At 37.5% G+C, this 25,403-nt stretch overlaps 1 protein-coding gene and 1 long non-coding RNA gene across 3 annotated transcripts; one reads left to right on the top strand and one right to left on the bottom strand.

Annotated features, from left to right (window-relative positions):
- The first annotated feature begins 394 nt into the window (after positions 1-394).
- On the top strand, positions 395-23,587 carry LOC111345675 (uncharacterized). 2 transcript variants are annotated; one of them, XM_022952962.2, is made up of 30 exons: positions 395-887; positions 1,954-2,042; positions 2,782-2,997; positions 3,539-3,750; positions 4,383-4,461; positions 4,593-4,807; positions 5,857-5,900; positions 6,331-6,371; positions 6,476-6,573; positions 7,794-7,872; positions 8,420-8,536; positions 9,183-9,378; positions 10,542-10,634; positions 10,827-10,919; positions 12,631-12,751; positions 13,022-13,117; positions 13,712-13,760; positions 14,294-14,402; positions 14,698-14,764; positions 14,867-14,949; positions 15,460-15,544; positions 15,818-15,944; positions 17,348-17,411; positions 17,629-17,667; positions 17,920-19,781; positions 20,011-20,088; positions 20,714-20,762; positions 21,025-21,210; positions 21,692-21,763; positions 22,950-23,587. In XM_022952962.2, exons 1-30 carry the CDS (start codon positions 774-776, stop codon positions 23,085-23,087), a joined length of 4,911 nt encoding a protein of 1,636 aa, XP_022808697.2. In that variant the 5' UTR covers positions 395-773; the 3' UTR covers positions 23,088-23,587. The 2 variants fall into 2 exon arrangements, with proteins under 2 accessions (XP_022808697.2, XP_022808698.2); XM_022952963.2 differs by lacking the exons at positions 395-887; positions 1,954-2,042; positions 2,782-2,997 and adding an exon at positions 3,292-3,403.
- Positions 7,874-10,032, bottom strand: LOC148725969 (uncharacterized). The gene is made up of 2 exons (XR_015991136.1): positions 9,482-10,032; positions 7,874-8,582 (listed from the first exon to the last, which is right to left on the bottom strand). It is a non-coding gene; the product is annotated as an uncharacterized LOC148725969 (long non-coding RNA).
- Positions 23,588-25,403: the final 1,816 nt, after the last annotated feature.

Raw genomic sequence — 25,403 nt, 5'->3', positions numbered from 1 at the left:
AGATGATAAAGGAGAATTTGTGACTGCGGAGGAGATTATTGATGGACAGTTTACCAAGTACTTAAACAATACTGGTGATTGTTGGGTCGAGGAAACAGATGTTATGGGTCAGAAGGCTCAATGTCTAACCCATTTTTCTTATGAAAAGTCAGACAAAAAAACTCATGCTGCTAGACATACAAGGAAATGGGTATGAATTATTCGACCCAGAAATTGCTTCTCATGAACTTTTTGATGGTAGTGCATTCTGGGTTTGTTTGGCAGCCCTCGGCCATGTGGCAGCGTTCGGCCATGAACAATTTTTTATTTTTCCGACCACGAAAAAAAAAAAAAAATACTAGTGGCAGCGCTCGGCCGGGTAGTATTTAATTTTGATTTGATTCATTTATCTTTGGTTTCATTTTATTTCTATTTTACATTTTACTTTCACTTGCTTTTATTTTAAAAAGAAAAATGAGAAATAAATCGAAATTAAAAAAAAAGAAAATAACAAAAATTATTCCTACAGATTTGAATATTTTTAATGGCAGTTCTCGGCCACCATACAGGTGCACACTGATGGCGGACTAGCCTACATACCATATATGGAAGTAGCGCGAGAGACCCAACTCAGTCACACAGCGACTTCTCTGTCTAGCGACTCACGGAGCGGGAAGAGAGGGAATGCGTTGGAGGCGGGAGTGAATAATCCAGTTTGTTTATTATAGAGAGTCGCTCCAGAAGTCACACATGAAGGGCATGTGCACCCGGGATTTGAAATAGATGTAATAGTTATGAGACTTTACATTCGTAACAAAGTGAAATACGACCCATCGAATGCTGGAAAGCCATTGATATTTGTTGAATTCCCAGATCCGCGTGCGTTTACCGTTGGCCAAGTGAAAGAGGTAAGCGCGACGAAGTATCCTTCAGGTCGTTTCCATCCAAGCACGAGCTCAAAACAGCTGATTCGAAGTTTGCAAAACTTAATTCATCGTTGGATCGTTGTGCAAAATGCTTTGTTACGTTTAGAACCGAAGGATAAGAGTTTTTAATGGGCAAAAAGTGCTCAAGCCCATCTGAGGGAGCTCGCCACCCGAATCAATTTGTTGCCTTAAGTTAAGGCAATCTGTCGGATAACGGCGACTATCGGTAAACCCGACTTTCTATTCAACTGCCTAGCAATATGTCCGAAGGCCGATCGTGGGATGGTCTACTTCAACAAGAGTTGGGTTACCGGTGTAGGTTGCTGATGTAAAATTATGCGGTAATATGTTTCCACGACCTGTAATTTAATTTTGTACTGACAGCGATGGGTTGTCCTCTCTCTGGAAAGGTAAATTCTGTCAATATATTACACGGTTATGCATTGATCAATATTTGGAGCAGATTAGACTGCCCTGATCGATATCACCAGGCTCACACCCACTGGGGGGGGGGGGGGAGGGGGGAAGGCGGGAGATGCTCTTGTGCGGTTAGGCAAGATTGTTTAGGTGAAGCTGTGACAATGGTGTTGATGGCAAATTATACTCTGAATAATGAGAACCCTCATTAATTTTACTTGAAGGGTCTAGCTGTGTAGAGGCAACTATACTATTGATACAGCAACTGGTTTGAATGTGGGAGTGACATTAATTTTTGTGGTCTGATCATCGAATTGAAAGTAGTCCAGAGAAATACTGCTGTCAGTGGAGGTGACAGACATTTCGACAGTCTTAGTGTAAGTTGTCATCAGTCACTGTGAGGAGTTGTTGTTAATCAAATGTCAAATATCTGTTTTTTGTAAACTTAGTGGTTTGTTAATCTACAGTGTCATCAGCTGTGAGAGGAAAGTATTGTTACATTATTATCGTTTGGAATGGTAATCTTTGCTCTTCTCCTTAATGTGTATTGTAGAAAGAAAAATTATTTTTCAGAGGTTAGAAATACCTGTTGAGAAGATACTCTTTCACAGTTTTTGTTTCCTATTCTCAGGAATTCAAAAAGAAAGCCAGAGCAGCCAGAATAGACTCTTTGTACCTTTGTCAAGATGATGGTTCTTATGAGGTTTTAGCGGATGATAGGTAAGGTGTCCCAATATCAATTTCAGGAAATAAACGTGGATTAAATAGACTTGAAAGCTTGTGGCTCTTTTTATTTGAGTGGTTCTGCTCTAAGTGCAAGGGTTTTTTTATTAAGGGTTAGGCACCATGTAAATAGACTGGTTGCAAAGAGAGTTTTGCCCTCCTAGTTTGATGATCTGGAGGAAAGTTTATCTTATAAAGAAGTTCTGTTCAAAAAGTTTCGTCAGCTTGTGAAAACCAGTTGCCCTACTGCTGAAAACATTAATGAAACCCCTATAAGTGACTGTTCAATACAGGTGGAAAACAATAGAAACAGGCCGTTAAGACTCAAAAAGGGTGAACATGATTGCTGGATAAAAGAGATAAAGTTACAGTCTTTAAGGGAAAAGAATTTCGTGACTTTATCAATTGATCCCTTAGTACAGGATGACCGCCAAATATGATGGTGACTGTGAACTTATGCTGTACTAGCCAAAATAGTGTCCTATATTCAAATTGTCAGTCCAGGGTTCCCCCACCCTCCCCCCCCCCACCATGTGCAAATGCACTTAAGAGATCCACTTCTTAAAATATTTCTAACCATAGAATCCTCACTTTTTCTTCTGAGACCCTCAACATTAGGTTATGGGAATCCGAGGGAACCCTAAAAGAAAATTTTGAGAGAAAACCCTGTCAGTCAATACTGAATTATCCTATCAGTTAATTTTACATGAAAGAAAATTGCTTTAATTTGTTAAAGGACTGTGGGCTTCTACAACATACAAAATAATGATGTTTTGGAAACAACAAGCAATCCTTTTTGGGCTGCGACAATCTACTATAGACTGCGAGAGGTGGAAAAAGATCACAGTGGTGCATATTACACAGATGCAGACCTAAGGGCAAGTAGAGGATTGGAACAATCTTCCATCCAGAAGTACATGGCCTTAGGAATCCTTTTCAATGGAGGGAACAAGTAAGTCAGAAAGAATATATTTTTGTCAAAGAACTTCTTTTTGTTTTACTCCTTTTAAAAGGAGAACCTCACAGGAGAAAACAGAGCAATTAATTATGTAGCAAGTGACAAGTACATAAATTTTAGTTATAGCTTTTAATATGGAAGTTTTAATTATTATAGCAAACGGAATTGCTATGAAAGCCATTTTCATCACATCCTGTATATTTTCTTCAAGTCACTCAGGTGAATTGTCTCCATTTATCTTCCTGCAGCTATAAATTTGCATGAGGATACACTGATCAAAAATCATGTGATCGCTTACCTGAGAAACTTTGACCGTAATACAAGTCCTTTGTACCAGTACCAAAAGAAAACATAAGGGAAGGGTACAAAGATAGTGAATGCAGATGTTAGGGGTGTAAAGGTAAGTGGGGTGTGGGCAGGGGGAGCATGTCAAAGAGAAGAATATTACATGTACCTTCTGGATCTTAGATAATAAATTAACTAGAATACTGAAAATGACCCTATAATTAAGAAAGATGTTGTGTTTCTCCTTCAGTCGAACACAGCAGCAACCTCCATACTTTGCAGAGGTAGATCAGCTATTTGACCACCTTCAAACAGCTGGCAAAAAGCCAGTTCACATGTCACAACAAACCTTGGCCACACTAAAACAGCTGAAAGATGAGTATGAACAGAACGATATCCATGAAAAGGATTCCATTGGCCACTTTGTTCAAAGACAGGCTTTGAAATTAGGACTTATTTCAAGTAAGATACTAAATATACTGTGAAAGGTTTGAAGATTAATTTAAAATAAGTCATTGGGTGTGAAACATGGAATGATTTGTTGCTATTTTATCAGGCAAAAATATCAGTCTGCTTTTCACATTTCACCATTATTATTTTGCACAGTTTCATGGTATACATAGCTGGCTGAATTGAATTACGCTTGTATAGTGAGCATGGTATATTGCTAAGCAACAAGCCCCTTTTGAGGGGTCCAAGTCATTTTCTCTCCCCTCCTCCGGAAAAAAAAAATTGAAATTTGAGACTCGCAGAGAGGTGATTTCCTCCATTTTGGGGGGTGTTTGAATGAGAAACTTTCATTTGTAGCCAAGACATTGATGTTAGAATTTCAGAAAAAAATTAGTTTTCTGTCATTGATCACAGTTTACAAAGCAGCTTACACTAAATAGTCTGACAGCCAGCAGGTTTCCACTGCCTACCTCCTTCTAACTACAGGTCCCTGATTAAAGGCATCCATATGAGACAGTGCCCTATGTGTGTGAAAGAAATATAAGAGACACCAACTAAGGTTAATTGATTTTCTCCAGAAAAGGTTCTGTAGCACTGCTTTCAAGTTAGTAAAAGTGTATTTTTGGTGTTGTCTTTACTAAAAGGGGAGTCACTTCAAAATGGTGAAGAGTGTAGTGGAAACAATTTATATGCAAATGGAAGGGATGTGGGTGCAGTTCAGAGGTAAGTAACACTAAAATTTTCTGTCTGTGTATGTGAAAGGGAGGGGATAAATTCTGTCTGTTTGTGTTATATTGCTTGTTTGAAATTCTGTCAGCATTTGCACATCATATCTCTTCATATGATCACAATAGAGGTGGCGGAAATAAGGCTAGCAAAGGAGGGAGAACAGTCAATGGGGCTGGAAAAGGGGCAAGAAAAGCTCCACAGAGGCAGCGAATGTGTGGAGACTGTGAAGAAAATGTGGCTACTCTGTTCTGTCCTGACTGTCAGCCATCCTTGGTGCTCTGTGATGACTGTGCAGTTGTACTTCACAGGGGAGTAACAAGAAGAAATCACCATTTGAAGGGTGAGTTTTCATTGCTCAGTCACAAATTTAATTTTTGGCGCACTAACCCTTCGGGCTAGTAGACATCTCTTTTACTAACCAAATTATAAAGTTTGGTATCCAAGCTCACAAGTTATGATATCTCAAATATTCAACATTTTGATAATAATGAGTAGGACAAATTAAAGAGTAGCTGAAATTGCATGGTGACCTTAAAAACATTGACAATTATGCACTTAGTTTGGTTTAGTTTATTGAGATTTGCCACTGAAAAATACAATTAACAAGTAAATATATGAACAGAGACACGCAATAAATAAACAAAAATATAATGGCAGGAGAAAAATACCGGGTGAGCCCCAATTGATATTTGTCCCCTTACAAAATACAAAGAAGAGAAAAATATGGGTTACATAAATTATGAACTTATGTAGTTTGTCTATAGAATAAAATAATTTGCCAACCGACTGCGACACTTATTTTATTTCCCTCTCATTTACCATGATTAGTCAGGAACAGTACATCTAAAGCACATTCTCTAAAAAGAGTTTAAGTTGATTTAACAACTTGAGTATTTTAAGTATTCCTCTGAGAGTCGGGTCTACGTGCTCTTTGTCCCAAGGTCTACCAATGTTTAAATATGTTAAAAAATCTTACTAACCATGTCGGGTTAGTTGGACACATTTTTAGTAACCAAACATTGAAAATTACTAACCATTGGTTAACAGGTTACCGTCAATTTCGAGCCCTGCTCAGTGTAGTGTGCCTTATACCATGCATAAAATATTGCAGGCTTAAAAATTGTCCAAGAAGGTCCAATTTACACCACCTGTTCTTTTTCAGAATGCCTGTTAGGTACAATCATTGCTTTTGTTTGCATTCGAGAGAATGCCATATTTTCATAAGAGTCCACAGCTTCAGGGCAGCTGTTTAATTCCAGTCCACTGCACATACCACTGTTGTCAAATGGTGTGTTCTTACTAGCCAAAGTTAAGGGTTTTACTGATTAGAGCAGTTTCTTGAGAATACTTGTGGCTGGTAATACTTGTATCATCTTTCTGTTTTATTAGATGTAGTAGAAGCACCAGCCCCAAGCAAAGGCTATACCCCTAAGGTAACTACTGTATCATTATTGTAAGCTTATTTAGAAAGCCATTTTAGCACTGCCTTATTATATAGCTTTGAAAAGGCTTGAAAACTGGGCTTGTGAGTCTTCCATTTATAATGTGATGGAGTACCGATATATCACTGCCTATTTCAAACAGTTAGTAAATGTCTTTCATTGGGATATAAGAAATGAGAACTATTTTAAATTTACACAAAAAAACTTAAAAAGTTGCATTTTCAAAACCCACTAAAATATATAGGGTGCTGAGTAGGCTGCACAAACTCTTGTAAATGAAGACTAATTGTTATAATAATAAAATTTAATTTTTGGCAGATATAAGACCAGTTAATAGTATTTTTATAACTGACAGATGTAACTGATAGAATGAATAATAAAGTTCTCTCCTACTCAGGATTAAAAATGCTTCATTTTCCAGGCCTACAGAGCACCATTTGCCATGTTGGTTGCATTTCACAGGTAAGTTATAATAATTTTAGCTGTTGAATCAGTTGTTAAAGATAGTGTAAATAATGTTTTGGTTCAGCAAAGTATGTAATGAGAATTTCTCATCATGCTGACAGGGCTGCCAATGAAGTTCACAGCAAAATGAGTTTGACTGAAGATGAGTTAAAATCTAGAGCCCAGCCTCTAACAAACACAGATTTGGAGATCAAACAAGGTAACTGAATGTTTTGTCCTAATAAATAATGTCACCTAAAGTGATCATACCACTGACCAAACACTCTTTGATGTGTGAGAACTGTATTTTGATTCCAAACGAATCTTTACATTAAACAAAAATGGTGACTAAAACCAAAGCCAAAAAACAACAACAACACCATTAGGTCTCGAATTACGTCATTATCACATGATGTCAATCATAGGTACGTAAAGCGTACAAATTGAACTATAACAATGTAGTTATAGTCGCGACAAATAGAGACATTACTGAATAACCACAAGCAGTGAATTTCTCTCTGATTTTGTTATCTTTTGGAAAAAAGTTCCCATCAAGCCAGAATGAAGATCAACTTTATGCTTCACTTTCAGGAGGTGAAGTTAATGAATCATGCAATGTTGGGGCCTGCAGAGTTTAAATGTCTTTTTTTTTATTGAACTTGAAGAGAAGAAGCAGTTCTTGCTCATTGAAATAATTTGGATATATCAACAAAGTTGAAATGGTAAATTGGCCACCGTAACGATAACAAAAGCTGACGTTCCGAGCGTTAGCCCTTCGTTGGAGCAAAAGGGCTAACGCTCCGACTATTTTCACTCCGACAAAGGGCTAACGCTCGAAACATCAGCTTTTGTAATCATTACGGTGGCCAATTTACCATTTTGACTTTGTTGATATATCCAAATTATTTCGTTACTCCCACCGACGCAGCCCCAAACAGTTTCTTTCAAAACTATCAGCCTTTATTCTCCTGCTCAATGAGGTTGTTAAACTCTAGGAGAATGACTTAATAGTTTCTGTCTTACACACCAGAAATAATTATGATTTGAGAATAGCATGCAAGGGTTAAACCTAGATTCTTCAGTGCTAGAAAAAACAGGTGATAGAAATGTGCAAACTATGTGTAGTTTTCAAGAGCTGGGAAAACTTTACAGTTGCAATTGAAGAATTATCCATACTCTGGCACAAACCTTTGATAAAGATACATTTAGCCTCCATTGGCCTATAGAGGTCCCAAGATTTTTAAGACTTAAAAAGTCTAGAAAATTCCTTCAGTTTTTTGTACAGAAGTATACACAAACCCAATGTTCAGTAAAGTTTTGAAAAGGCCAGTTTTTTGTAACAAATGATGTTTGTTGGTGTGCAGAGGCAGTAACAAATAAAAAAAACAAAGACCTCATAAGCTTAGTGGCTCTAATTGTATACTTCTTTTTGATTTGCAGGTCGATGGTCGGGCTTTGACTCAATGGAGAGTGCCTTATTGAAGAATGAGCTGGTACAGAAAGAGGCTAGAACACCAAAGTAAATTAATCATTTCACTTTGTACTATGTTTTTAATTATGGTTTTTGTCACAGCCAGAGGGCCAAGTCAAGCGGCTACCTTTATCTATGCATGCATTTATTCTCCCATGTGCTTTCATTGTGTTAGCGTGGTGTTGTCATTGGTGAGGATAGCTTCTTAGTGTTCCCTACCTCCCTTCCCATTTTGATTTTTTTAAGGGGTTTTTGTGGGTTATACATTTGTTCACATATATATTTATCTATTTATTTATTTGTCTCCTTATTTTCTCTTCCACTAAGCCTTCCAGCTCTAGTGTGACAGGTGCTTGTTGGGGCTCAGCGCAGGGGGCTTGTGGCTGGGTTGTGGGTTGGGCAGGCCAGTCAGGTGTTCTTAAGTACTTTGGGTGCAACTGTGGTTGCAGTCCCCGGGCCCCTTGAGCACCTGACCTCCATTTGTGACTTGATTTTTGTCATGGCCTGATGGGTTCATCAGGATGCACTAAATTCTTGAGCTCAGTACTAAGCTTTTTCACCATCAATTGTGCAACTTCCCTCTTCAAATTTTTAGGTACTCTCTCATGGAAAAAGGCCAGCCTCTTGCTGCAAGGTGCTCTGAATTTGATTATGCTGTCCAGAATCTAAAACAAGCAGCTTCTATTCCAACCATACCAATTATGGCAGTGAGGTATTTGTCTTTTGATGATGTCTGATATAAGCAAAACTTTTCTGTTCTGTTGAGAGAAACCTTCATCACTGTTTCATTGAATACTTTATCAAAAGATAAGTTTGGAGCTGTTGCCTAAGTATGCAATGGCGTGGAGCTATGTACTAGGTAATTGTGGTAACCATGCAAGTACCAACCACCTGGCCTGGTCTCTGAACAAGGTGGTAGAAAATACACACCAATACCCTACTTACTTCCATTACGGTGGGGATTGTTGGGAGCAAGATCCAACAGCTACTGCTGGTGTAAATGGGAAATGGTCCAGAAAAATTGGCCCATGATGATTCATGAAAACAAGCAAAGCTCAATAATGCAAACACAAATTGGGTCAGCTCTTGAAGTCTTAGCTGCCGCATTGTATAATTCCTTCCTGCATTGGATGGAAGTCAAGTTAACTTTGCCCAAACTTAATTCAGACCCTCTGTTGAAAGTGACATTAGATTGATGTGGCAATTTAACAAAGGTTCTTTAAAGCAGGGCAACAATGGCAAAAAAGTCACATAAAAGCCTGCATGGTTAGTAAGATTTGTCAGTAGTGTTCAATTGTATCTTTATGTGAACTAGTAAATTAATTACAGTGTAGTATATAGTTTCCTATGTTTTGCAGGCCAGTTTTCAGAAGTCGCCAAGTATGCTTGTTAGTTGATAGTGAGGAACCTTCAAGGGAACGCTTTGTCAGAGTGGTGCAGCAGCATGGAATGTCAGCGAAGACCAGAAAACTACCTGTAGGTGATTTCCTTTGGGTCCTTCTACCCCCTGGAGTCAATCCTGATACAGTCAGAGACATGCCAGATCAGGAATTGGTATGTAGAAGTATGGCATACTTAATGCTAAAGATCTTCTATTTGGTTGATATTCATTTCTTTGTGTAAGAATATTTCAGATGACAAAAGATGACTCACTAACCTTGAACAAGACTAGTGTGCTACATATCCAGTCAAACTGAGCAAATTCTGGAAAGTCTGAAGCCCTGTTGGTTAATGGTTGCACTGAAATATCACTGTATGAGTTGCCAGCATTTTTCATCAGATTGCAATCATAACAGTCATTTGGTTATGGTTAGATGGAAGTTGTAGTATACTAGGACAGTGGTTGTACATGTGAAAGTATACATCTGGGAGAGTGTGAGTGCAGGAAGAGAGTGTTAAAACATGTACTCTGTGTACTATTGTCTTTCGCTTTCATGGCTGCCTTTTGTGGCTTACTTTTCATGGTAACACGACAGAAGATCAAGCTCGTAAACTTGATAGGACCCTTATAAGCTATCTGTTTGGCTATGATTGTAGGTTCCAAACGGACATTTCATGATTTTAACATGACACATCTCTAGTCGTTACCAGGCCGAGCGAGTGATCTTGTTCGGCCATGTGTATGATGAATTTTGTTCTGAAGATCGTGAATGTGAATCGTTTTTCATCCTATCGATTTCGACGAACATTTTCCAGTTATTTTGAGAAGGAACCCTTAGATTGTTTGTAAGTGTTCGACAATTCGATTTATTTGAGCTTTGTATACTTTCATTTTGCTTTATTTTGCTTCGCGTTTGCAAGTTTCGATGTGTAATTCTACTTTCAGAAACATATTTGTATGCCGTTTATTTGATGAACCTGGATTAAAAGACTCTAAAATTAACTGATCGATTCAGCGGCTACAATAATCGTGCAACTGGGATCCATTACTTTGTCTTTAAAAAAGGCTCTTCTCTTTTTCTGACTAAAAATCCTTACAACCTCAAGCTTTCCAGAGTCATATGATCATGGGCAAATGGAAATGGGAGGTTGATGATTGAAATCATTCTTGGTGTACATTCTTCATTAAACTCAGAGTTCTACCAATGTTAATCAGCTTTCTGAGTTTAAAAATGTAAACCCATCTGGGCATAAAGTGCTTATTGAAAGAAACATTTGTTTTGAGGTTCTACAGCCAAAGCAATTTACTTCATAGACACTTGCATAATTCTCTACAGGTTCTCCCCATGGTTGTAGAGAGGAAAACATGGGATGACTTGTGGTCCAGTCTTAAATCTACAAGATTTCTCAACCAAGTCAAAAGAATGAAGGTGACCTTAGAACAGAATAACTAATGTATTTCTCAGAATTTTAGGATCGATGCAAAAAAACAACATTAAAATTAAAGAGAGTTTTCTGTAATTTTAAAAGAAGAGTAGTTAGCAGTATAATCAGAAAGCTGTTTTCAGCTGTATTGCATTGTTATATAAAGAGTGTCGGGTTTAAGTGTAATTCTCTTTCAGAACTGTGGCTTAGAAAATCTGTTCTATCTTGTGGAGGGTAACCCTAAAGAACTGAAAGGAAATCCAGGCCCTGAAGTTGCACGTTTCTTGCAGGTACATAGTGCCAATAACCTGGGTTGAATGTATATAAAGCACAATGCACGATCATTCAGTGTGCCAGATTGGATAAATGTGACCTCTCATGTGAAAACATTCCTAACAGTAGCTGTTTGAACAGGGAACGGAATGGCAAGCGAACGGGTGACGAACAGCTAGGAAAGCTGTTCGAAATGGATACTGTGAACAGATGAACGGCTAATTAAAATTTTCGAATGGATGAGGTCAAACGGATGAACGGCTAGTGAAAAATTTGCGAACGGACAAGGTCGAACAGATGAACGGCTAATTAAGATTTTCGAATGGATGAGGTCGCATGGATGAACGGCTAATTAAAATTTTCAAACAGATGAGGTTGAATGGATGAACGACTAATGAAAATTATTGAATGAATGAACGGCTAATTTTTCGAACACTGAGATGAGCCTCACAGACGAGATCGGATGGGTAAACGGCTAAGCGGTCGAACAAGTGATCGCCTGTAGAAATTATTTGAACAGATGGTTTCGTCAAAATGGATACTGACACAGGCGTCCCAAGCTCTCGTCTTGAGCCAAAGCAAAGGATTATTTCATGAAAGCATCACGCCTTGGGTGACGCGGTGTTAAGTAACGTGAGGTATTTGACACAATCTGTGAAAAGATAACTTGAAATGAGTCGAAACTCGATTGTTTGAATAACTCGACTTCGTTTTCGGCGCATTCAAATGGATTATAATTAATATTTTTATTATTGAATTTGACCGATTAAGATAAGGTACAACCAAGGAACTTGCACGCAAAAAGCATAGTTCTCAACTTTAATTTGGGTTTAAATTTCCATAATCCCAGCTTCCCTGTCACTCCATCAAAAATGTGTTGCCTTGGTAACTGCTAACAACTTGTGTCAATTACTGCCATTTCACACAATCACAATTCAACGAGAGAAGATGTGGATTGCGATCACACCGAAAATGTTTCTACCATCATTGCCAAAGTGCCAAGTGAACGGCTGATGAATTTTCTCGAAAGGATAGCTCGAACCGTTCGAACGGATGATGAATATTCAAGAACGGATAGCTGGAGGCGTTCCAACGGATTATGAATATTCAAGAACTGATAGCTAGAGGTGTTCGAACGGATGATGAAGTTTCTGAAACGGATAGCTCGAATGTTTCGAACAGATGATGAATATTTCAGAACGGATAGCTTGAGGCATTCAAACGGCATGCCAATCCAGTCGAACTGCTGGTGAACGGCTATCCATTTAAGAACGGCTAACCGTTCGGAACGTTTTCTTGCGAGAGGTCACAAATTTTATATTTCCTTCATGTGGTCGATATTTTTGGGTGGTGATATGTTGTGTATGTCCCATAATCTCATTTGGAGGTAGGCCCCAGTCTTCTCCCTTAGTATTATGCCAAGTAAAATACATTTTGAAACCAGTAGAGCAATCCTTTTATCTCTTGAATTTTCAGGAATTCCAAGCTATTTTAGATGGTAATAAGAAATACTACAGGCAGTAATTTTTACTGGTTAAACTGCCCATACAAAATGAGATGTGTCTGCTTTACTTTGAAGAAGTTACCTAATGAAAAGCTTATGTTGCTTCTGTTGAGGGTTTTGAGAGTACACTTAACTTTACATGGCTAACTGTGGTAACATTATCATGATCACTGTTTCTGTTGAATTGTTCATATTTCTTTTGCAACAATGATTTTACCTTTAAGGATAAACTTGATAGTTTGGTATTAGAGGAGCAGTTTCTTGTGAATCGCACTGGCTCATGGATGAAAACTGTGGAATGGCTCTGCCATTTAACCAACTTGACAATAGAAGTTCTGCAGTCTGGTATGCAATACATCACTATGTCTTTTTCTTGAGGCAGGGTGGTTAAGTTTCATTCATATCAGATACAATGAAATATATGAAGTTCATATATTTTGAACTTTCATTCATATGTTGGTCAAGTGAATAAACTAGATGCTTTATAGTGATAAGATGTCTGTCAGTAATGATACGTAATTTTTGGAAAATGAGAGATTGTAGCCATTTTTAAGGCAAGAAATCAATATATACTATAATTTTTTTCTGAGAACCTTTTGTGAATCCCTTTTACAGAAGGAAGTCCCCAGTTGAAGACATACAGTGAATTCTCAAGAGGAAGAAAATCACAGAGAAACTTAGCTAACCTTGATGCAGTATCTGCCAATCCAGGTACATGCAGGTTTTCTCTGAAAGCTTATGAATATTCTTCACTACACAAGAAGGAGAATCAATTTGAGAAATATGCATACAGTCATGTAGAAGCATGAACCCTTTTAGTATTATTTCAAGATGTTTGAGAGGTATTTTGAAATTAAGTACAAAATGAGTGACTCAGAAAATTTTGTTCTCAGTTAGGAAGACATTTTTCCCGAAGAACTCCATTTTAAATTGCAGCAGTGCTTGTCCTTTGACTTCATAAAAGTTTATGATACCACCCTTTATAGTAAAACTTTGTAAAATACAGGTAATTTGCTAGGGAAGCCAGTCAGAGTAACTGCTGTGGGGTAACCTTAGGGTGGACTGTCAACTGATCCAGGGGGAAGTACTAATACTCCTGGTGGCTTTATGATAAATTGAGATAAGCTGCAGCTAGATGGGCCAATTGGCTCAATTACATGCTTTATCTACCTATAAATGTAGAATGAATTGATTGAAAGCAAAACATCAGGACTTTATTTTAAGGATCCAACACTACAACATCTGCAAATGGTGGAAGGGATGTTTTAATGAGGAGATTCATTTCTGCCTTCTTTTTGTCCTTAGTGGCTGCAACTGTCTGGTCAGCATCAGAGTTCACTGACATCATTAGAAGGTAGTAACTAAAATAGACTAAAGCAAATCTGTGGTAATTTTCAATTTGTTATGAAAGTTTAAGGCAGTCACTTGGTTATTGTGGTCTTTTCCTTGCCGGTTTATTGGTTCATTTTTTGTATTTTATGAAATAAATCAATATCATAATGAAAGAGTGCATTTTAAATGACTTTGTGAACCCTTTTCTCTCTAATTTGCATCACAAGCAACTAGCAATTTAAAAATGATAATGATTTGAGTTAAAATATGGAAGATGTGGTATAGTCATGATATAATTTAAAAGTGATGAGAAAACATTTTCAATTTACTTTCTTACAACTAGATTGACCTCAGCTGCTTAGTTTGCTAAAGTGTGTATCCTAGCTATGTTAATATCATTCTTTGGAAATTAATTTGAAATGCTATAAGTCACAAAAGTATGAAATTAATTCCAGCTTGGACTTTACTGGGACTGTAAATCCTATAGACATGTAACATTCCTGTATCTTCAAAAATTTTAATTAGTTTTGATTCATTTTCACATGTTATATTTAGCCATGGCCGTGGTGGGATGGAACTTCATAGTTTACCAGTCAGGGGTGGAAATGGTTTACAAGAAGAAAGATCTTTGATTGTGATTCAAGGCCTTACTCTTTATAACAAGGTAAGTCTTTTCAACCAATGCAATGAAATGTAAGGTATATGTTAACCAGCATCTGGGAGAAGAAAACAGAAAAGGGCTGTCAGCCATATGCCATGTACTTCATGAAAAAATTAATTTTTTTTATCAGTCTTTCTGTCAAAGTATATAAAATCAAGGTTGTGGATGATTCTAACAACCTTCTCTCTAACTAAGTAAGGACAAGATGAACAGGATGTAATTTGGTCAATAGTCATATTAATTTTAATGTTTTCTTATTAACTGACTCTTATTAACCTGTTGTGGATACGATATTTAGCAATGTCACAAGTTATTGGACAAAGCCCTGGCTGATCTTCTGAACAGCACGCATGAAACTGCAGAGGGTAATTCATTTGTTAGTCATCTTTTTATCAGTTGTTGAGTATGTTAGCATTATTTTAATACTTAGAGAATTGGAATTTTCAATTACCATTTTGCTCCCTCAGCTTGTGTTCAAAAACATCTTCAAGGTGTCACTGACCAGCTTGTTCATGAAGATGTTCCACAGTGGTACATTCTTTGGTTACAGGTTAGCATTCTCTAAAAATAACAAACAGTATTGAAAATAGGTTATTGACCCCTTCAATCATAGGAGTGATCAAGAAGTAGTTTCACGGAGCAATGTTTTACACACCATTGGCAAACAGGTGATTAGAACAAATATCAAAAAAGAAAATTTTTTTGGATTTTGACACCAAATTCTCAGAACTAATGTTATAAGAAATGTATGCAAGACAGTAAGGAGAAGTACTATTCATATCTTGGGATTGAAAGGGATACAAGATTTGTCGTAAGCACAGGTGAAGCTCCTGTAAGTGGGCTGGTAAGGTAGATCTCCATTGTTAGGGCACACATTGTACTTGCTTTAGCACAAAGAAAAAACGTATAAAATTACAAACAGTCCATGGATATCTTGAATGTTGAAAGCTGGAACTGATGGTAATGCGTCCAACAGGAAATAAGTAAAATTTTGCTTTTTATTCAAATTCCCTTAGTCCTAAATCAGGTGGAAGGTAAATTTGCTTTACTGTGCATGTAGGTTTCTAAAGGAGCAATGGTGCGAAGAACCGAGACAGCAGAAGAAACAGCAGAAATTTTGAGCAAGTTTTACCAAATGTCAGGAGGTAGGACAAATTGTTAAAAATTAGAAATGTCAGTGGTACAATATTACTGTGACTTGGTAGTAGATAAGTAGTTTTTCTTTGCTGCTGTATCGTGATCATTATCACCCTGTTTCCTGAAACGAGCCTTCAGGTAAGCTGGGATTTTATTTGAGAGCAAATCTTTGTTTCTTTTATAATTTATGATTGTTTGAACTAAGATCAAGACCTGAGAAAGGTTAAGAATAGAATGGTGATGCAAATGGCCAGAGGGTTTAATTGTGTCATTCATGTCAGGTGTCATAGATGTGCCCCTGCCTACTCTTAGTGATGGCAAGATTGGTGATGGCAAGATTGGCGATGGCAAGATTGGTGATAGCAAGATTGGTGATGGCACTCAGTTTGGGATCCAACCAGAGGAGAGGTACAAAGTTAAGCAATAAATTAATCAATACTTTGACAACATAACAGAAGCACTATAACAGCTAGTTAGTGAAACAGTAGCTTCGCAAGGGAACCACCACAACTTGCTATAGTAGTTATAATGAAGAGAAATGCACCAGTGACCACTTCTAAAACTGCTTGAAAAAAGCTGCCATGCCTCATACAACACAACATGAATAGCATGACACAAAAATTGTTGTTCAACCACATCACCTGCTACAAGTACAAGGACCAAAGGTATGGAACTCTCTTGGGCAAGATATAAAGTCAACCACTTTCAGTAAATTAAAAAAAAAAATTAAAAATGAATTACTATGCCAATATTAATGTCACCCTGGCTTTTTGCATTTACCAGAGTAATCAGTTTCTTCCTCTCTATTACTGTGATTTATTTGTTGCTCTACGCTTTTTCCTTTATTATAATTGTCTAGGATTTCATTTCTAATATATACATATATTTCCTTTACATATATATATATTTCTTTTTTTTTTCCATGACTTGTAAATTTCGTTTATTGATAATTATTTTTAGTTTAATTCTGTGTGGGTGTGTCCCGACCTAAACATTGTAATTCATTCTAGTGAAATTTGGCTTCCTAGCCTCGTTAACCTTCTGGTTATTTTAGGAAGCCAACACCCTCTTAATTTTAAATTTTATTTGATGTTAATTTAACCTTCCCAAGAGTAAGGGTGAATAAAGTTGTTGTTGTTGTTGTTGTTGTTTTGTTGTTTTGTTGTTGTTGTTGTCGTTACTGTACAGCAGACCAGAGCTTGACATTAACTTTTCAACTTACTAGCCAAGTGGCTAGTGACAACTTAGATGTTACAACAATTTTTTGTTTACCAGCCAAACTGGTTAGTGGAAATAAAAAACCACTAGCCAAAACTGAATTTCTACTAGTCTGTGGCTAGTTGGCTACCGTAAGTGTTGAGCCCTGGCAGACAAAAAATCTCAAATTTCATTAATTTAAGTTAATTAACAGTAAATATTTATATCGGTCTAACCATGATGAACAAAACATCTATTGTTTCTGCAATGTACATATGTGTCATAGCTTCCAAATAGGCTCTAAAATCTTAACAAGGGTTAACTGATGTCAAGTACAGTTGAAGCTCTCAATAGGATTTGTTTTGGCAGTGCTAAGACTACAGGACTGAAACATACATGTATACATGAATGTATATTAATTCACTTATTTAAGGAACATTGATGCACAGTAATGTATTCGGAGAACTTTTTTTAACAGCCTGGTAAGATTTGTTTCTTTATGGTTATCCATCATAAAAGGGACAAAACTTGCAACAGTTCTTTTCCATTGCTCTTACAATGCTTACAATAGTTTGCTATTTAAAACTTGTTTAAAATTTTTGTTTCATTGTTAGACTACCAGGGGATGAACTTGTGTTTGCTAGTGATTCACAAGAGGAAGATGCAATGATTCAACAGGTTTGACAGAGTTGTTTGCCTTAAAGTTTTTATTTATTCCTTCTCTCTTTGTGCTTTAATTTGTGATTCACATGCGGGAAAGAGAAAGAAAACTGTTAATCACTGTGTCACATGTGCTCATATCACACTCCTACTGTTTTGACCAGCCTGTCATTGTTCTTAGCCTTTTTTATTTCTTGTTAGATTTTTTGTTAATCAGCCTTAGTTTTCTTTGTAGGCTTTGCAAGCATCACAATATCAAGCCAAGGTTGTTGAGGTGTGTAACATTTATGTTTTTTATTTAGGTTGCTATAGACAGTATGTTGTTATCAGGAACAAGTACGATTCAACCTAGATGTCCTTGACTTAATCCCACTAAAGGCCTATACTTTTCTTGTTCTTTCTTGATACCAATTGATACACACTGGGACATAATTATGTAATATGTTATGATTTACAGACTAAGATTAATTTTAATTTCCCAAATTCACTCTTTTCATGCAATACGATGTCTTGAATTCTTTTCCAGGTCAGGCCACGAGCAGTTCAGCCATTCATTCCTTCCAGCTCAGATTGTGAACTTCAGAAATATTCCTTAGAATCTATTAATGAAAGAGAACAGCTGGTGCTGGCTATGAATCTCAGCAAAGTAGAATATGATTCTGAAAGATCTTACAAAGACATCAATCCTAACCAATCTGGTAAAATGACTGCAAGAAGTTTCACAGCAGATAAGCATATTCACAGCAACCCAAAAACTAAAGTGGATGTCTTCAAGCCAAAATGTACTACAGTTTTTGGTGGTAACACAAAGGCTAGCACTGCACATGATGAGCTTGAGAAAGTACTTAAACAAAGTCTGGAAGAGTTTGAAAACCTGAAGAAAATTCAGGAAGAAAAGAGGAAGATGTCAGATGCTAACAGGGACTTGCAGAAAGCTTTGGAACTGAGCAGATTGGAGTATACTCAGTTACAGTGCAGTGTCACATGTGACGAACTGATAGAAAGGCAAGTACATAATGGCAGCTGTTTGTCAAACAAAGATAGAGAGCTAGAAAGAGCATTGGATTTAAGTAAGCTGGAGGCTCAAACTGCCAAAAAGGATCATTGTACTGGCATGGTAGAAAAAGCCTGCAGTAGAGGGGAAAAACAATCAAGGGAACGTGAAGGAATTAACTTTGTGGAAAGTGACCTCCAAAAAGCCTTAGAACTAAGCAAAGGGGAGTATGAACAAGGAAAAACAAAAGCATCCATGAATTTGAATGCTGGAGGTAAATTAATGGAGACATCCACTTTGGAAGGCAAAGAACCAGGGAGCAATTCTTTGTCCAGCAACGAGGGTGACTTAGCCAAAGCCATACAAATAAGCAGAAATGATTGTGACAAAGTTGTAGAACATAATGGTGATGGAGTGTTAGACAAGGAAGAGCAGTACAACCGAGGCAAGGGTACAATGGTCTCTTTACAAGTAGAAGAGAATGCAGCAAAGGTATTGATACAAAGTTTTGATGGTAGCAGAGGACATTCCAGTGGCAGTGATCTTCACAGGGTCTTAGAGTTGAGTAGAGGTGAATATCCAAAAACTACTCGGGATGAGAAAGATAAACACACTGATGCTGATGTAGTGTTACAAGGATCAAATGCTGCATTGGTGCAGTCTAGGGAAAGACACGAGCTTGATCAAAATGCAAAGTATTCAACACCAGTTCAGGGGTGTGTTGCTAATGGTGATGTTGTTCCTTCTAGGGTACCCTTAGAATTAGATCAAGATCATGATTACCCTTGTACCTTTCCTGCACTGGGACATTCCACGCCAGCAGGTAGTGCAAAGTGTTCTGCAATCTTGCTGGATTCTCAGGAATTAGGTGACGAGCGTGAGAGTATGGATGCATCAGAACTTCAGATTGAAGAGGTAGCAGAGGATATTCCAGCAAACAAGAAACAGTTATGTCCTGCAGAAGGCAGAAGTGTTGATGATGACTATTCATATGCATTAAAACTCCAAAAGGAGCTCAATAGTTATGAACAAAGCTTTGATGGCCCTGTCAGGAGAAACAAGACTTCAGCAGCTGCTGCTGAGGTCCAAGATCAACTCAAGCTCTATCGAGAGTCACAGAAAGAGAAATATGGGACACGCGCTGGGAAGGGAGATAAATCCTCTCGTGGAATTGATTTCAGGAGAAATGTGGCTGCGATTGCCTGTGGTAAACCAGTGCAAATTGGTGTTGCTAATCCCATAAGTAGATCAGAACTTTCTCAGCGGAAGCAGGATCCACCTAGAGACCATAGGGACATGTCCTCACCTAAAAAACGGATCGAGAGAGAAGGAAAAAAATTACACTATTCACCCAAGAAACTAGGCTTTCACAGAGAGGATGTGTTTGTCATCAGGTGAGAAGAGAGATCATAAGGGAGCATAGTGATCCCGTAATTTTTCTCTGTTTGTTTGTTTCCCACCCATTTCCTACAGTTTGAAAGTATTGAAAAGTATCCATAAGAGAAAAGTATCCTTCAATAGGTAGTGGGTGTTGGTAATGATTTAATTTCATAGTTTCTACCCAAGCCCATTCTTCAATTTGGTGAAACAAGCGCAGTATATGTATTTGCGTTGACGTTTCAGGGATGAGGATGATGATGACATAGAACCTAAACCAGGTGGTTTTCCATTTTCTTCAAGGCCGTCCTCGTCAGGTTCAAGGTAGAGTTGGTCCTGTTCTGCACGTAAAGCCAGTTAAAAGAACAAATTGAAAAAAAAAACTTGCATTTAATCGTTTAAAAAGCCTTGATGCAGAAATATTTTAGTGTTGACATTAGAAAGAGTAATACAATCATGTGTGATCTGAACAGAGCAGGCGGCTGAATTGAATTAAGCCTGCACAGGAAGCATGGCGTCTTGCAATACGGTTCCAGGACCAAGCTCCTTGGAAAACTTTGAAATTTTGAAAGTCGTGTTTTGAGACTTATTTGAGTAACTTTATTTAACCAGTGAAGTTGTAATTAGTTCAGAGATACTTACAAGTTTTCTGTCTTTGATCACCACCCACAATATAGCCAGCGCAAAATGGCCTGAAAACTGGCGTGTTTCTATCACTTACCAGCTTCTGGTGACAACCCTACCTTTGAAATGTTTCGTGACTTCTCCTAAAACCTTCAAATCTTGCCAGAATGCGAATTCTTGATTTTTTTCTTGATACATGTACGTTTGCTTATAACCCAAAGTTTTTGTATTGGCTAACAAAACCGTATTGGTTAGAATGACTTTGTTACTATCATTCAGAGTAATTGATATTTCTGGTCTTTTTTTTTTTCTTTTTTTTTTGCAGCACTTTTGAGAGAGTTCATCCACGTCCTCCCTCTTTTTCAGGTGCTATGGTGGGTGGAATTAAAGCTTGTTCCATTGTCACTGATGTGTGAAAAAAAACAACGACAACAGCCAAAAACAAAGACAAAAATAAACAACAACAACGAAAAAACTAAAACAAGCAAAACAAGAAACATCATCTTTAGTGACAGCACCAAATTTTTTCCTCACCACATTTGAAGTCATCTGTGATCTTTTACTTAACAGAAGTACGGCAAGATGGAATCTTTTCGTCAATTTTAACTAAATTTTATTCTTTTTTTATTTTTTCAGCCTTCCCCTTCCCACCCCTTCCATCGTTCACCATGTGAGCCAAAAGATTCATCTACTAATCATGTTTCAAGCAGCAGTGACAAGCCGATGGGACCAAAGTGTAGCTCGTGTGGAACAGTTGGACATAACAAGAATTCAAAAGTATGCCCTAACTACTTTTCAGCAGAAGCTGTTCAGAGAAGAGAGGTATAGTACACTCAGCTGATTTAAGGGTGATTAACAGTCTCAGTAGGGCAGTTCCAAACATTTAGATGTTGTTCGATTTTGTTTGTATGTCTGAAAGCTAGGGTGTGCAATATCTATATCTAGTATAGGCTGAAAAGGTCAAAAGGTCGATCCTCAAGCACTTCCTGACATTGATTTGTCAAACATGAGCGCATGTTTGATCAGTTTGTGGCCTCGGGTTAGACTGTGACTAATAAGAATCCAATTGTTAATTCTCCCCTCTTGTTGCTACAAATTTATTCGTAAATTAGTTATAAGAATTGGGTAATAGATCAGGATAACAAAATTCTACCCGGTAAGCTTGAGTAATCTCATTATCTGTTTGTAGGATAATGTATCGATATTACTGGGGGAAGCTACTCGTTAATCTCTTCCGGGTGTTTCTTGGTTAAGGTTTTCTTTTAGCCCGATAAGGAGACTGTTTGATTCCATATCTTCTCAGGAACAATCAAGGAAGAGGAAAGCAAAGAGAGAGGAAGAAGAGAGAGAGTTTAATGATCGCCTGGGTGCATTGGTATGTCGGGTTATGCTAAGTCGCAAACTGTTTTGAACTTGAGTTGATTTCACACAGAATGAGATTTACACTGTGAGGTACTATCGTTCGTGTCTCTGTGTGGACAGAGGATGTATTTTCATAGTCGTTCGCTTTAATTCTTTGAAATGTGTCGGTCAGTTAGAATAAATCTCAGTAAGCATAAAATGAAAACGTCGTCCATGGAAAATGCTTGAACGATTTTTATTCACTGTTTGCGATGCGTAAAAAAAACTCATTCGTTCGCTGCGCGTACTCTTTCGTTTTTCGATTCCTTTGCAACTCGTGAATAAAAATCGTTCGTGCGCGCTTTCCATGGAATAATCTCTCTATACGGATAACTAAACAAAGCTTATAAGCCAAAAAGTCCTTCCTGTTGGAGTTTCTTCGGGTTCCAGGAGCATGGGGCAACTAGAAGGCCGGTATATACGATTGCTCTTCCTCTCTGGACCCCGAAATACTGGGTTACGTCTCAGCATTTGCTTAAAGATTTTGGGCAGTTTGACTGTGCCCATTGCCTCGTCCAAAACAACTGAGTGACACGGCCAAGGCTCAGTGTTTACTTCCAGTTTCAATCTCTGACTTCCAACGTCAAACCGTTCATATGTGACACTTGTCCAGCTTACTGCCAGGATCATCAATGTCAAAATCGTCATGTGCGTTAATAAAAAGAGAAAGATGTTTTTATGTTTCACGACTGTAGGACAAGGAAAAATTGAGGTTGTTTGTTCACCATAAGATGACCTTGAAATAGAAATCGTAGGTCTATCTTGCTAGACGTTTTGGTGGGTATTGTCGCTGAGTATTTGTACGAGTTTTACCGTATTTTCACCTACCCGTAGGGCGAGTCATAGTACAAACAACTACACACCGAAACGTTTAGTAAGTTACTTATTATCCAACTTCTTTATTTAATATACATTTCTGAAAAGGAGGGAAAAGCGAAGCAGTTAGAGAAGTTAGAGAAGAAGCGTAACACGCGCAGCAGACTGGTTAAACAGGTTTTTTTTTTAGAGTACAAAATAACCAACCGCTCAAATATCGTGTACTCGATTCACACGTTGTACTCTACTTAATGCAGTGGGATAGTAAATGTAACAATAATCAGTTTTCACAACCGGGCTGTTCTTGATTTATATAATTTTTTGTTGGATTTTTTCCTCTTCAGGCTGCTCAAAGATTGGCAATAGAGGATCGATCCAGAACATTGGGTGAACAACTGGATGAACTTAGAAGACAGTCGCAAAACATGGCTAACACCCAGAAGATGGTTGAAGATGCGATAAAAAGAAGAAGAAAGCGATAGTAAAGAAACAAAAAGACATGGATAAACTAAGTCATAACAAACTTTCGCACAGTGCTATAGAGCTTTTACTTCCTGAGTGGTATAATTGTATTTTGAGAGGTTTATTAGTGACCGAGTGCTACACCACTCAAGAAAATAGCTTTTTCATGTAATAGTTCATTTGTTTAATTTAGTGAGATATCGTTTTGTTGGTGATATTTTAATATGATCGTACAGCGCTAAAGAGCTTCTATTTCCAGAATATTTTAATTGTATTAATGGTTTTTGTGGGAGGTTTATAGGCGACCCTATGCCACACCACAAAATGAAATAATTTTTCATTTGTTAAATGTAGTGGGACATTGTTTTGTAACATTTTAATTGATTGTACATAATGTAAGACCATTAATTCAGAATTGAGAAAAAAAAGTTCGTCTTTTATTTTGGGATATTTTATTGGTTTATATAAGTGTAATGGTTTTTACCTACAAATAGAATAAAAAGTTGAAGATTTAAAACCATTTTTAGATGAATATTGAAATATTTTAAAGCCTTGCATAGCATACACATGTATGAAGATGAAAAAGGCGGGCAATTACAGTGTACAGTAGAAAAAATCGGTTACTTTAATAACATTGATGAAAATTACTTGTGAATTTCTCATTTAAAAGCTTCATGCATATATCTATGGAAGGTAAAGGAGGCTAAATTCCTTCAAAAGTAAAATTTAAAAGAAAAACTGTTGAAAATGAGATACAATGAAATATATGAAGTTCATATATTTTGAACTGCGGTATTAGATACATATGATGCACGATCCTCGCAGTAGATAGCGCTATTTAAGCAATAGCGAAAATCAGGACTGCCTTTAAAAGCACACACAACCCACACAAATTACATCAATTTGATTGTTGACCTTTGTACAAATGTTTTTATCATAGCTGTTGATCTACAGATTTTTGTCAATGTTCGCTCCTGAGAGGTCAATGTTATCTTTTACCGGAATATTGGGGGTCATTCACTGTAAAACTGAAGGTGTAGTTTGTATTCCTGCGTAGTATTTGTCAGGATTTGTAATCATGCAATTGACATTTATACCAAACCCGGTTTCGAAGAGTTGGCATTGAAGTTTCATTTGTAACTTCACTGGATCTTTATCAGAGGCATAAATTTGCTCATCATCAGCATAAGCATTGATACAGACTCCTTTCAAGAGGTAAAAGAAATCATTCATGAATACATTGAAGAAAAGGGGTCCAAGGGACGGATCCCTGAGGTTCTCCTTCTATAACCGGCAGCCAAGAAGAAAACTTGTCGCCTACTTTTACTCTCTGCGATCTTCCAGATAACAACTTCGCAACAGAGCAACGCCATGTTCAGCGAACCCGTAAGCCTTCAACTTAGCTCGCAGAAACTCGTGTGGTACACAATCAAAGGCCTTGGAAAGGTCTAAAGATATCACAGCAACGAGTTCTTTATTATCTAAGCCAGCCCTCCAATCTTCTGTTAGACGCAGCAGTGTGGTCTCACAGCTATAATTCTTGCGCTATGCAGAAATGAAGTCAGACAATATGTCTTTGAAATATACCGATAATTGGTCAGACAAGACTCTCTCATAGATGTTATTTGAAATTGGTAGTACCATCAGCGGTCGATAATTCTTCTGCTAGAGCTCATCATCTTCTTTAAATAGCGGTGTTACTTGGTCCATTTTCCACCTAACACGAAATGATTGAGGAATTAATTATTTTTGACACTGGAAGCGCTGTAATCGGAGCAGATAATTTGAGTCAGCTTCGGATGTAGCATATCATGACCACAGGATTTGCGACTGTTTGTAGAACATAATAGATTATCCACTTGGGGTGAATTCACAAGGTCAAAGCTGAAGGCTTCCCTTTCCACCTTATTGTGCATTATTGCTCTGATACTTGCATGTTCAATGAAATCTGTACCATAATCCATTTCCGTGATCTCACGCTCATTGGTAACTTCCAAGATGTTTACAAAGTAATCATGAAAAAGCTCAGCAAGAACTTTTTTGTCATTATGAAGTTACCATCTTCTTTAAGTAATATGTCGTTTGCTTGGCCAGAGCTCCTGGAGTGCAGGAATGGACGATACATTTTCCAAAAGTTAGCTGGGTTTTGGGATCATTCAGCTTTGTTGTGAAAATATTTCTTTACTGCTTTGCGTCGAAGTGATGTGCATAAATTCCTTTGCGCTTTGTAAATATCATAATTTGCGTCGGTCCGCTCTTTTGCAAAACGTCTCCAGAGACTATTTCTTTTCCGTATGGCTGAACGGCATTGATTGTTCATATATGGTACATGATTA

Source organism: Stylophora pistillata, chromosome 8 (assembly GCF_964205215.1).
Source record: "Stylophora pistillata chromosome 8, jaStyPist1.2, whole genome shotgun sequence".
NCBI lineage: Eukaryota > Metazoa > Cnidaria > Anthozoa > Scleractinia > Pocilloporidae > Stylophora > Stylophora pistillata.
Note: the sequence above shows the minus strand (reverse complement) of the source record. Positions and strands in the feature narration are given on the sequence as shown.